Source organism: Bidens hawaiensis, unplaced genomic scaffold (genome assembly GCF_021521415.1).
Source record: "Bidens hawaiensis isolate Kalapana, Puna unplaced genomic scaffold, B.hawaiensis_p1.1 tig00022343_1, whole genome shotgun sequence".
Lineage (NCBI taxonomy): Eukaryota > Viridiplantae > Streptophyta > Magnoliopsida > Asterales > Asteraceae > Bidens > Bidens hawaiensis.
Genome location: NW_027493484.1, coordinates 306,148 through 319,193, shown reverse-complemented (window position 1 = coordinate 319,193; position 13,046 = coordinate 306,148). Strand labels below are relative to the sequence as shown.

The 13,046-nt window shown below is 32.6% G+C and overlaps 1 protein-coding gene and 1 pseudogene across 2 annotated transcripts; one reads left to right on the top strand and one right to left on the bottom strand.

The window, feature by feature from the left end:
- Positions 1–333: 333 nt before the first annotated feature.
- Positions 334–2,859, bottom strand: LOC143565459 (protein FAR1-RELATED SEQUENCE 5-like; annotated as a pseudogene).
- Positions 2,860–3,408: 549 nt separating this feature from the next.
- On the top strand, positions 3,409–12,761 carry LOC143565466 (TOM1-like protein 9). Of its 2 annotated transcripts, XM_077052430.1 has the most exons (10): positions 3,409–3,631; positions 7,330–7,408; positions 7,527–7,625; positions 7,701–7,814; positions 7,921–8,072; positions 8,159–8,240; positions 10,224–10,309; positions 10,399–10,590; positions 10,678–11,150; positions 11,997–12,761. In XM_077052430.1, exons 1-10 carry the CDS (start codon positions 3,531–3,533, stop codon positions 12,566–12,568), a joined length of 1,950 nt encoding a protein of 649 aa, XP_076908545.1. In that variant the 5' UTR covers positions 3,409–3,530; the 3' UTR covers positions 12,569–12,761. The 2 variants fall into 2 exon arrangements, with proteins under 2 accessions (XP_076908545.1, XP_076908544.1); XM_077052429.1 differs by having other exon boundaries at positions 7,527–7,814.
- Positions 12,762–13,046: the final 285 nt, after the last annotated feature.

The following is a 13,046-nucleotide window of genomic DNA, read 5'->3' as shown; positions in this document are numbered from 1 at the left end:
TTTCATTGTATTGTGACCCAAGTTTGAGCTCAATATTTCAAATACGAACAAGATAAATCATTTTTACAACTTAAGCATTAGCGACCCAAGTTTTAACTTGCAGCAGTTGCACTTCCACTAGTCATTATCATTCCTCAGTACACTTTATGCTGCTTCATGCAGCCTAGTTGGCTCAGTATACTTCATGCTGCTACAAGTTTGTCATGGAAATTTATATCACTCTTGAACTGCTTGCATTTATATATATATTCCTTACATTTTCATCCGCCTCATTTAAAACTTCTACATTTGGCCCGTTTCAGTTCATACTAATTTTAAAAATAGATCCACTAAAACATTACGAGAAAAAACCACTTTTAAAAATAGATCCACTACTAAAACATTACGAGAAAAAACCAAAATCTTAGTATCAAATCAAATTAAAAAAAAAAATCAATACAACACTCAAAAGACCCCAAAACATTACACATCTTCAAGCCCATCCACAAATCATTCTTCTCTTTCTAGAACAGCATCTTTCGCCTAAAAAAAAAATTAAATATGAGAATAATTTTAACAAAAAAAAAAGATTAAATTTTTATTAGTAAACGTAGATCTTACTTTCTTTTTTGGACACCCGGTAATGTAATGACCTAGTTCCTTGCAGTAAGAACAAGCTCTCTTTTTTGGTGCTTCTAGGGAAGATTTTAATCTAGTTGCACTTTTAGGACGACCTTTTGTATTAGTATGAACTTGTGGATCACGAATAGAAATTTGAGGCATCATGTTTACTTGTAAACTTCCCACATTAGAATCTTGTGACACGCTCTCAGGCTGTTTTGACTTTGTTCGAGTACGTTGCTCTTCTAAAAACTTCAACAACATGTTATTTAGTTTTGTTATCTCAGATAGAGAGTCTCTTGCTTGCTTGACCGCTTTTCTAAAATTTGATTGAACACACCTTAAAGTTAATCCACTGACCTCATTCCCACTATGTGTGTCTTCGATCCCAATAGTGCAATCAGCCAACTTATATCTAGTATCAAGTGTCCATCTAGGTAAAATATACTGATCAGGGAGGGTTTGAACATTCTTTTTCTTCAATACATATAAGATATGCTTGCATAACATCCCATATGTTTCAAACTTTGAACAAGAACAAGTAACATCTAACTTATCTGAGAGACGAAACTTAACATTTCTCCAATATATTTTATCAATATTCAATTGACCAACCTTATAGTTGATTTCTTCTAAACTCTTGCTTATTGTCTCATGAGTTAAATTGAAGGTAGCTTCGGTCCATTCCTTCATGAATACTTTAAAGAGTTGTTTAGTGTAACGTGAACCTGTTTTTGCTTCTATCGGATTAACGGATGAAAAGTTTGGCTTGGAATTCATGCACCTGATGTCTTCATCTTCTTCAGCAGCCCTTCGAGCCTCAACAACTTTATCATATTGTACTACAAACTCATTCAACATGGTATTTGAATTTACATATCCATCAAAAAAAGAATGAATGCTCTCGCTTCTTCCACTTGATGTCATACCAGCAAAAAAACAATCTTTCAAGAAGGCTTTCGCCCAATATTGACGTTGTTTATACATCTCCGTTATCCAACTGCCACTTTGAAAATTGTATTTGTCACATAAATATTTCCAACGAGTTTCAAAATCTTCAATCGTATTACTTTTTTTCCATTGATTGTGTTACTCTTCAAAGTCACTATATTGAACTTTAAAAGACCGAAGATGTTCAGTCTCATGTTTTTTAATATGCCATGAACAATAGCGATGCCGAGTTTTTGGAAAAACTGTTTTGATTGCATTGCAAATAGCTTTATCTTGATCAGTAATTATCGCCAATGGATACTTATCAAACATGCACTTTAAGAAATTTTGAAATAACCATTCAAAAGTATCTTGCTTCTCATTTTCCAATAGTGCACCACCAAAAAGTATAGACTGACCATGATGATTCACCCCGACAAATGGGGCAAATGGCATCTTAAATTTGTTGGTCATGTATGTGACATCAAACACAACAACATCCCTAAACTTTATATACGTTTCTCTTGATCTCCCATCAGCGCAGAAAATATTTCTTGGAGACCCATCATCAAATAAATCCACAACAAAATAAAGGTTCTGATCTTCTAGTAATTTATCTTGAAAATGTTTAATAAGCCCGTAGAACTCCTTACCTTTGTATTGTTTTCGTTGATCGACTAAGACGTTAGAACATTGTTTTGATGTAACATTATTTTCATGTGGACTTTTCATGGCATTTAAGACCTTCTTGATTTGACAAGGTTTTAACCCGGATTGACCTAGTTTCGCCATTAGAGATTTGCAAGCCAATAAGCGGTGAAACTTCCCATGAGACTGGTGTTTCAATACTTTGGTCGGAGAAACAATAAGCTCATGATTGTGTGAATCATTGAACACATCCACAAACCATTTACCATCTTTTCTTTTTGAAATCCGAATACATGCGTTACATCCGGTCCTTAAATCCCTTCGACGTTTTTTAACGTCTTGTACTGAACTTTTACACTTCAAATCTTTAAAACCTTCTTTATTGCATACATAAATTCTTCTATAATGCTCATTTGTTGTCCTATTTTTATAAGCATTATGGATACGTCCAAATCCATGTACAAACGCATAGTGATTGTAGAAATCATAAGCATCATCAGGAGTGTCAAAAACTCTTCCCATTATGTCATTAGCTTCTTTCTCAAACGCAGAATCCATGTCATTTCTTTTTTCTATTTCAACATCCGAACCGCTATTAATGACCAAAAGGCCTTCTGAATCAATATGATCAATTAGATTTGTTTCAAAAGCTTCAACCGATGACTGAACTTCTAAATCCATTGTTGTAACTGCTATGTTCAAGAAAAATGAACAAGGTTATTAATTATTATAGTACACATATATATACAGAATTAAAAAAGATCCGTTTAAAGAAAAAAGAAATACCAATGGATTTATTAATTATTATAGTACACATGTATATTAGAGCATGGATATTATCGTACTAATATAAAGAACTAAGCTACTTATTTATACTGCCCTCCTGATGCAAAAGGTTATTGAGAATTCTGGTTCCAATAGAGTTGAAAATTTTCTAACCCCTAATCGCAAGTTTTTTTAGGTTTACAAAAGGGATTGATATTGATGGAGAAGATTGCCATAGGGAGGAAACTGAACGGATGATAAAGAGGAATCAGGGAAATTAGAGATTTAATTAGATTTGGATCAAAACTACGTAGTTTTGATAGTTTTGCATCTAATTTAGACATATATCAGCCTTATATTCCCTTTTCTCATAATAATAATAATAATAATAATATTCATTCATTATCTATCTATCTATCTATCTATCTATCTATCTGTTGACTCGAAATAACTGCAGGACAACAAATAAATCTCATATTTGACTATTTGATCTTGATCTCCTCCGTTTTCATCTCCAGATCGCCGTTGTCGCATCTAAAATCGCCGTTATATAGCTGTTAATTTGACGTCCGATCGATAAGAAAAGAATGGTGAACTCAATGGTGAGCAGAGCCACAAGCGACATGCTTATTGGTCCCGATTGGGCCATGAATCTAGAGATCTGCGATATCTGCAATCACGATCCTGTGTATGTCTCGTCTCTTCTCTTCTCTCCTTTCGATTATTATTATTCTATTCTTGTGGTACAAAGTTAGGGTTTTGAAATTTGGGGGTTTTATGCTTAGGCTGAAATTGACTGAATTGTCGTTTTAGAGTAAGAGGATAAATTGAAATGGAATCCAAGGTCTTTAATCATCATCTTCTGTCTGCCTTTCTTACTTTCGATTATTATTGTTACTTGTTGTATATGTTGTTCAACGAAATTAGGGTTTAGAGTAGGATTTGAGGAGTTAGGGCTAACTGAGAGGATACATTGAAGTGGAATCGAAGAAGAAGATATTATTCGGTTTCATTGTTTGGATTTTGTAACTTTATTGTGAGGTTTAAGAGTAGAGTGTAAGGATTAGATCAAGTGAGCTGCATACACGGGTGGTGGTTTTGGAGGCAGTAAGCTAGGGGTGTGGGTGAAACAGAAAAAAACTATCGAAGTTAAACAGTTTGAACGGAAGCAAAAAACAACCGTTTGGTTTTGTGTTCTTTTAGAAATCCAACTTACGTTTGGTTTTAGTTTTGCATGTAATAAAAATCGCAACTACCAAACCGAGTATTATTGTTGTTGTTATTCGTCATCCTTTTTGTTGTACAAAAAGCAGGGTTTTGTGGTTATGATGAAGTTAATTGTGTAAATTGCGGTTTAGAGTAGGATTTGACTATTTGAGAAATTAAAATCATAAATAAATTCAATTACAATTAACAATAAACATGAGACTCCTAAGTATCTTGTAGCTTTTGGTGTTGACCCCAATGGTATATGAGAGGATGGTCGTCGGGGTCTAGCCTAAAAAGTCTTCATGCGATTTTGTTTCAGTTAACACTGTGTGAAGAGAGTGAAAGCAATCAAATATGCATTTCAAACTTTGGAAGGCAATCAAGCTCTTGGTGCCAAGTTAACTCGTGCAGCTGCCTCTACGCTTTTATGGGTAAACTTGGCACCAAGAGCTTGATTGCCCTCCAAAGTTTGAAACTCATATTTGATTGCTTTTACTCTCTTCATACAGTGTTAACTGAAACGAAGCATCGTATGAAGACTTTTAGGCCAGTCCCGACGACCATCCAGTCGTCTACCATTGGGGTAAGCACCGAAAGCAACCAGGTACCTAGGAGTCTCATGTTCATTGTTAATTGTAATTGGATTTGTTTATGATTTTAGTTTGATAGACTGATCGTATATACAATCTTACGGGTTAAATTAAGCGAGAGCTCCTTTTTAGAGAGAGTACTAAAGAAATATTTTAAAAAAGTATATTTTTAAATACTTTTTTTAGTTTTTATTTGAACAATAACACATAAGAAAGATAAAAATATATAATTCTTTATTAGTTTTCTAGTAGTAACCGGAAGGGGAACACACTTGCGATTCGGTGTTCCAAATTCACAGTGGACCTCATCCATTTAATTATGGTATATTGTTCAAACCTTGATTTTTTTATTGACATTTATAATTAAGTATCATATGAATTCGCAAATTAAACAGTAAATAAGGTTGTGCACCTTTTATTTAATAAAATTAGATGTTCATGGATGAGGTTATACCTCATATGCATCAATGCATGTTCTTCTCAAAGGCAATTATTACTGCTTTTTTGATAGTTTAGGGTTTATGTCTTTGGAATACTAAGGAAAGATTATTCCTTGGTTATTGAATTCTCTAAATTTCATAAAATTCTAGTTACTTTGCACAAGCATACGAATATTATATCTTTGTTTCATATAGTTGGTAAATTTATATATTTAGAATTCATTTTTGTGCTTGTGTATATACATATGGCATTTGGTATTGCTAACTGCTCTTAATTTTGTACATATATGTGTCATTGCGTAAATTTTTACAACTTGGTAGCAAGTGTGATTCTTCATTTAGCAATTTCATCAATGTAAGACACACATATATATACTAAAAAGTAAAGTGTGTCTAGGAAGAGATCTAGAGCGTTTGATATGATGATCCAATGGTTATGGTTCAATGTTGTGTTTTTCCTAGGTGTGTTCTATTTTTGTACTTGGTTTATAAGACTTCAGGGGCACCATCGTCTACTGTGTTATATACTTATATCAATTTGGAAATAGACAATCAGGAATCATATTCTTCACTCATACATGTGAGAGAAAAAAACACTTCCACAAACCACCATTCTTCTTTTTCCGTCTCACTGGAAACGATCTCATCGGCGATGGCTTGGGTGAGGATGGTCTGCCGACATTCGTTGGAGACTTTGATGTTCTGGCTGATTAATGGCAGTGGGGATTTGAAAATCTAGTTGAAACATGTTTAGACACTCAGATGATATATATTCATTTAATATTTTATAATAAAGTTTTTTTCCCCGAATTTTCATATATTTTTAAGTTTTAATATGTAGTATATTGTTTTAGTTTAACTAACATATATTATTTAAAGTCTCAACAGTAGTGTTAATATTTTATATATATGATTCTTCATACGAGTGTAGTGTTTTATCAATTCCAACAATGAAGAACTGGAATATGTTGGCACTGGTGACTCATTGTGTTATATAGTTTATATATTTGTAGTGCAATTTAATTTTTATGTTATGCTAGTAGAAACAAGTAAGGATGCATTGGGTTGTGAAGTTCAATTTGAAACAGAAACAAACTAGAATAGTAGTCTCCTTTGTCAAAATAAACACACTGTATTTATTCCGAAAAGTATGGGAGGTTAGTTAATATAGATATTTATTCCATAATTAAAACATTTTGGTAGTAAAATGTAAGGGATGACTGAGTTGCAAGTTTGCAAAAACTGGTGTGGGGGCAGTATTCTAAGGCTAGCTAGGGTTTAGTAGTAGGGCTGTAAACGAACAGAACCAAACCAAACAAGGCCTTGTTCATTATTGTTCGTGAAGCTTTTATCGGACAAGCTAATGGTTCGTGAATAGCTAACCAAATTAAATTTCTTGTTCATGTTCGTTTATTAAGGAAATAAACTTGTTCGTGAATGGTTCACCGACACAAGCGAACGAACACAATGAGTGTTCTATTTATATGCTAATTTTACGTATTATCATATGATACTCGTATATTTTTGTTTTATATTTTTATTGTTAATAATTTTGCTTAAATCCATATGAAGATTAGAAAGAAACATTAAAAACTTTTAATATACAAACATAAACGGATGTAAACGAATACGATTGAGCGAACATGGCGTATGTTCGCGTTCGTTCATTTAGTTAATCAAACGAAATTCCTTGTTTATGGTTGTTCTATTATTAAACTAACGGGCATAAATAAACTTCGCGCTGAACAGAGTGCCGAATGTCCGGTTCGTTTACAGCCCTATATGCAAGTATTCTACCATAATGCGATAGCCCCCTCATGGTGTTTCTGCTCAGTTGAAGAACACTGTTGCATCAATAACCTAATTATTGAATATAATGATTAGAAGGTTATATCAATAAAAACAAACATACTTTGGACCAATTGCTATTCCTTTGACCCGTGAATAAACCTATCCATTAGTAAATGGGTTGAAATTGACACCTCTTAACCGTTTATATGTATTGAATGCGACCTGTGTTACTGGTCTTCTATTAGCTATGTATTTTGTTATGAATCATGTAAGTGGGTCACAATTGGTACCTCCAACAGGCTACATGTATCGATTGCTGCTTTTATAAATTATACATACATGGAATTATTTTTCAGGCAAGCGAAAGACGTCGTTAAAGGAATTAAAAAACGCTTAGGAAGCAAGAATCCAAAAGTCCAGCTTCTTGCTTTGACAGTAAGCACTAAAAACCTACTGTTTTTTAATCTTGATTGTTAGTCATGATATTGTTTTAATCTATGCAAGGTGATTTGTTAATTTGACTAAAATCACTTAACTTGTTTCTTATGTTAAGCTCTTGGAAACGATAGTGAAGAATTGTGGCGATTTTGTTCATATGCATGTAGCTGAGAAGGACTTGCTTCATGATATGGTCAAAATAGTGAAAAAGAAGGCTAGTATCACTTTTTTAAAATTTAATTCATCATCATTTTTATTCATGATATTAATTTTTATATTAATTTTGCAGCCTGATTTTCATGTAAAAGAAAAGATATTAATTCTAATTGACACTTGGCAAGAGGCTTTTGGAGGAGCAAGGGCACGATATCCACAGTACTATGCAGCATACCATGAATTATTGGTAATGTTATAATAACTTCTTTTGTACATTGGTTTTTAAAAGTACATTTTTACGAATTGGGCATCAAAAAGTATTATTATTTTTATATCTTTTAATCGTATTTCAGCGTTTAGGGGCAAACTTTCCACAAAGATCCGAGAGATCTGCACCTGTCTTTACCCCTCCACAAACACAGCCAATTACATCACTTCCACATAATCCAGAAAATGAAAATGGAACTGCATTGCCTCCTGCTGAGTCCGAATTTCCAACTTTGAGGTATAAAAGTTTAATCATATTATTTGTATTTTTTATGTCGATTCACACTGTCATAATATTGCTTACCAAACCTGTTTTTATTTCAGTTTGACAGAAATGCAAAATGCACGCGGTATCATGGATGTGCTTGCAGAAATGCTGACTGCAGTAGATCCAGAAAATAAAGACGTAAGTTGTCAGTTGGAGTTATAGCTCACTCAATATTAGGTTTAGTGCTTTTTTATGTATAAATACTGATGAATAGATTTGTTGAGTTTTTTCCCAAACTAGTGTTGGGGAAAAAAGTATTTACCATTATAGTGTTTATAAAAAACTGTTAACCAAAATAGTGTAGGTGGGAAAAAACATTCACCATTTTGGTGGTTTTTATTTATTTTTATTCTTCTTTTACTTTTAAATCTAGTTTTTCTATTAGTTAATCTACTATATATTTTTGTTTCATATTTCTTATCCAATAAAATCCAATAACTTATTTTTTATATTTATTTTTATCAATCAACCTTTTCTTATTTTTTAGTAACTCGTTCTAAATCTTTTCTTTTGATTTTTTTCTTATAATATATATATATATATATATATATATATAAAATGAGTATCATTACAGAACTGTTAAATTATTTAAGAACTTGAAGGAACCCTTGAAAACTAACGTTTTTTATAAAATTTTTCGTATGTCAATGTTAATTGAGTGTAGTTTTATCATTTTTCTATATCTATATTTACAATTACAAGTTTGAAAATTAGTTTTTATACATATTTATGCTTTTTTTTACACCTATGTAAATTTGTTAGTTACAAATTTTACACATATGTAAACTTGTGATATGTAATCAAAACTTTTTATATAAAATATGATAAAACTACTATTATTTAATGTTAATACATAAAAAAAATTAAAAAAATTGTTTGGTTGTTTAAAGTTCCTAAGAGTTCTTAATTTTTTTAGAGTTCTTAAATAATACCAACCCTATATATATATATTTGTCTTTTTGTTTAATTATATTCATTTTACGAATCAACATATTATTTACTTTTCATTTTGATTTGGTTAATATATCATTTAATTTTATATTATAATATATATTTTTATATCCAATCAATCCAAAATGTCTTTTTTAATTTTTTTAAACAGTCTACATTTATATATTTTTGCTAACTCGTTCTAAATTTTCTTGTAGTTAAAAAAGAAAATGTGTAATTAAATTTGACCTGCTTAAATGTTCATGTTGAAAAAAAAAAACGAACAAAAATTGGTAAAACCCAGACGTTGGTAAAACAGTCGTTGCAGCGACTATTCGGCAAGAATTCGGTTAGTATCGGCTATGCTCGTTATGGTATCGGAACTAAACCTAAAAATAATATCGTAAAATTATCATATTTAACATAAAAAGAAAAAGCGCTAAAGCCCAGGCGTTGATAACAACCAGTAGTCGGGGCGGCTATTCAACGCGAATTTGGTCAGTATCAGTCAGGTTTGTTACATTATCGGATCTAAACCAAAAATATAAACTTGTAAAATACACACATTTAACAAAATAAAATAACAATTTAGATCGATAAAACCCGGGCATTGGTAAAACGCAGACATTGTGGCGGCTATTTAACACGAACTCGATCGATATCGATTAGGTTCGTTACGGTACAAAACTAAACCCAAAAACTAAAATTCGTAAAATAAAATATATTTAAACAGAAAGACAAAAAAAAATATTTGAAAACAACAAAATCAAATAGAAAAAAAATAAAAAAAGATTTAGAACATGTTACTAAAAAAATAAGAAAAGGTTGATTGACCAAAAAATATAAAAAAGAAGTTAGATTTATCAGATTTAAAAAATAAGAGAAGGTTGATTGACCAAAAAATATAAAAAAGTAGTTAGATTTATCAGATTAAAAACTACAAGAAATATAAAAAAAAAATAAAAATAGATTGAATAATAGAAAATTAAATTTAAAAGTATAAGGTGAATACAAAGTAAGTGGAAAACACCAAAAGTGTAAATACTTTTTTCCACCAACACTAGTTTGGCAAATATTTTTTAAAGAACACCAAAGTGGTAAATACTTTTTCCACCAACACTAGTTTGGGAAAAAACTCTAGATTTGATATATAATTAATTTTGTTATTTTCGTTTTTTATATTGGAATCAGGGGCTTCTGCAAGAGGTTATTGTAGACTTGGTTGAGCAGTGCCTGACATACAAGAAACGAGTGGTACATCTAGTCAACTCAACAGCGTAAGACTTCGTGTAACTAATTACGGCTTCACATTTTGATGTTTTCACCGAAATATATACTAATAAAAGTTTAATTTTATTTTATATAGGGATGAATCATTATTAAGTCAAGGATTAGCTTTAAACGATGACTTGCAGCGTGTTTTATCCAAACATGATGCGCTACTTTACGGAACAGATGTAGTTCCATCTGAAAATTTAAAGTCAACTCCTGAAACTAGTCAAGCATTAGTACCTGTTGATGCTCCTCTTATTGATGCTACAGACACTAAACAACCTGAGTAATCATCATTATCATCATCATTATTATTAATTGAATTTTTGTTAAATATATAAAATGTTAAAATAACTCTTGTCGTCTTCTGCAGATCTGCCACCCGTACCAGTTTAGAGAATGATTTGATTTCTCTTGCTCCAGTTGCAACTAATGGGCAGACAACACCTCCAGCAAAAGTTGATGCCAGTTTTGATCTTTTAAGTGGAGACGGTTTTGGATCGTCAAATGCTTCAGATTCGCTAGCTATTGTCCCTGTTGGTGAAACTCAGGCTACTGATACTCCTTTAACACAGTCAAATGCGTTAGCACTTGTGGACATGTTTTCAGCTCAACCCCAACAGCCGTCAAATATGCCAGCCCAGCAACCTCAAAATCAATATATGTCGGCCCAACAACCTCAAACTCAATATATGCCTGCCCAACAACCGTCTCTTTATCCAAATGGAAATGTTGGTATCTTGGCCCCACCCCAAAATGAGGCATGGTCACAATATAACCAGGGGAATAATCCTGTGTGGAACGGCAATATGGTTCAGCAGCATCAGCCATCATCACCAGGTTTTGGTAAGCGAAAATGGTTTTAGATTTTTGAATTTGATTTTGGGTTTTCATAAATGGGTTTGGTTTCGGTTTTTTGGTTTTGCTTTTTGGACTTGAAAATTTTGGGTCGAGAAAAATATTGGCCCAAAATAATAATTTTGGGCATGAAACTTTTGCTCAAAGTTTTGTGTTAGTTAAATGATTAATTGACTATTGCACAGACACTATTTATTAATTTCTTTTAAATTATTTAACACTTAGAAGTATTTCACAAAATTCAATAACAAAAGTCGTCGTTTTTCTTTTGGTTTTTATGAGTTCGGTTTCAGTTTTGCCATTTGGGCTTGAAAGTTTTGTGCTGGAAAATGTATTGGCCCAGAATAATGAATTTGGGCTGGAAAACTTCGGGCCTAAAGTTTAATTTAATGAATGATCAATTTGCTTGTCACATTTTTGGTCAAAATTTTTGGTCTACACCATTTATTAGTTTTTCTAAATTATTTAACAATTAAAACAAAAAACTATAATTTAGGTCGTTATTTTACTTAAATTCAATAACAATAGTCGTCAAAATTTTTGGTCTACACCATTTATTAGTTTTTCTATATTATTTAACAATTAAATAAAAAAACTATAATTTAGGTCGTTTTTTACTTAAATTCAATAACAAAAGTTGTCTTTTTTACTTGGTTTTTTACGATTTCTGTTTGTTTAGTAAAGGTCTGTTCAGTTTGATGGTTTTGGCTCGGTTTCCAGTACATGCAAACCGTAACTAAACTGGAAATTTGGTTTCTGAAATGAAATAAAACCGAACTGTCGGTTTTGGGTTGGGTTCGTCTACTTGGAATCATATTTTAGTGTCTTTTACAGGTGCTGCTACGAGTGGCAGTCTACCGCCACCGCCCTGGGAAGCTCAGTCAGCCGACGATCAAATACCAGGCAGCACCACCCAGTTCTCACAAACTCCGGCAAACAACCAGTTCTCACAACCTCCGGTGAACAACATGCCGCCAATGAACAACCAGCTGCCGCCAATGCCCAACCAGCAAGTTTACACCAATCAAATCCCTCAACAACAATTTCAAGGTGTCATGCCACAGCAACAAATGGGATACATGCAATACCCTCAACAAATGTACAGCAACCAAATGGGCCAGCCCTCCGGCTACGGTGGCGGCTACGATTACGGCTATGGATACGCGCAACAACAAAACACACAATATATTGATCAGAGAATGGCGGGGATGTCGGTTAGAGACGACAGTTACCTAAACACAACTGTTTACACGGGTCCTTCAATGGCTAATGCTTCCTATGTTCATGTGCCATCAGGAAAACCTCAAAAGGCAAAGGATAAGTTGTTTGGAGACCTTGTTGACTTTGCGAAAGTCAAACCGAATAAAACGACGACGACAATTCCTGGTAGGGCTGGGAGTATGTGACCCGATCGAACGGGCTATATTTGTTCTTGAAGGTTTTATCTTTTTTCTTTCTTTTGGATTATGTACATTTTGGATTTTTTGTATGTATAGATCAGCCGGAATGATTATTGTGTGTTGATATATTTTCTAGAGATATTATATTTTTGGATTTATGGGGGCTTTTTATTATTATATCATATGGCTGTTTTATTGATTTTGTAATGTGTGCTATTGTATCGATAACTAAATATATAGAATCTAATAAAACCGTTGCTTTTCTTTTAATTCAATATTATGCGGGTTTAAGTGAAAAAAAGTGTGTTTTAAGTACTCGTCTAAAATTCTAAACGTGTTTCGGGTACATGGAATACTATTGCAAAAATGGAAAATCGTCTTGCATTTTCCAATCTAAATTTGGCAACCTTATTAAAGGGGAGATGGGAGTCGGTGATAAAATGAGATTTTGGGTTGAACCTTGGATAGCTCAAGAACCACTTAG

Bases quoted from the DNA above. Each gene is read 5' to 3' on its own strand.
- LOC143565466 (XM_077052429.1), top strand. From the start codon at position 3,531: ATGGTGAACTCAATGGTGAGCAGAGCCACAAGCGACATGCTTATTGGT. The intron at 8,073-8,158 runs GTATAAAAGTTT...TTTTTATTTCAG, and splicing joins TCCGAATTTCCAACTTTGAG to TTTGACAGAAATGCAAAATG. The intron at 11,151-11,996 runs GTAAGCGAAAAT...TGTCTTTTACAG, and splicing joins GCCATCATCACCAGGTTTTG to GTGCTGCTACGAGTGGCAGT.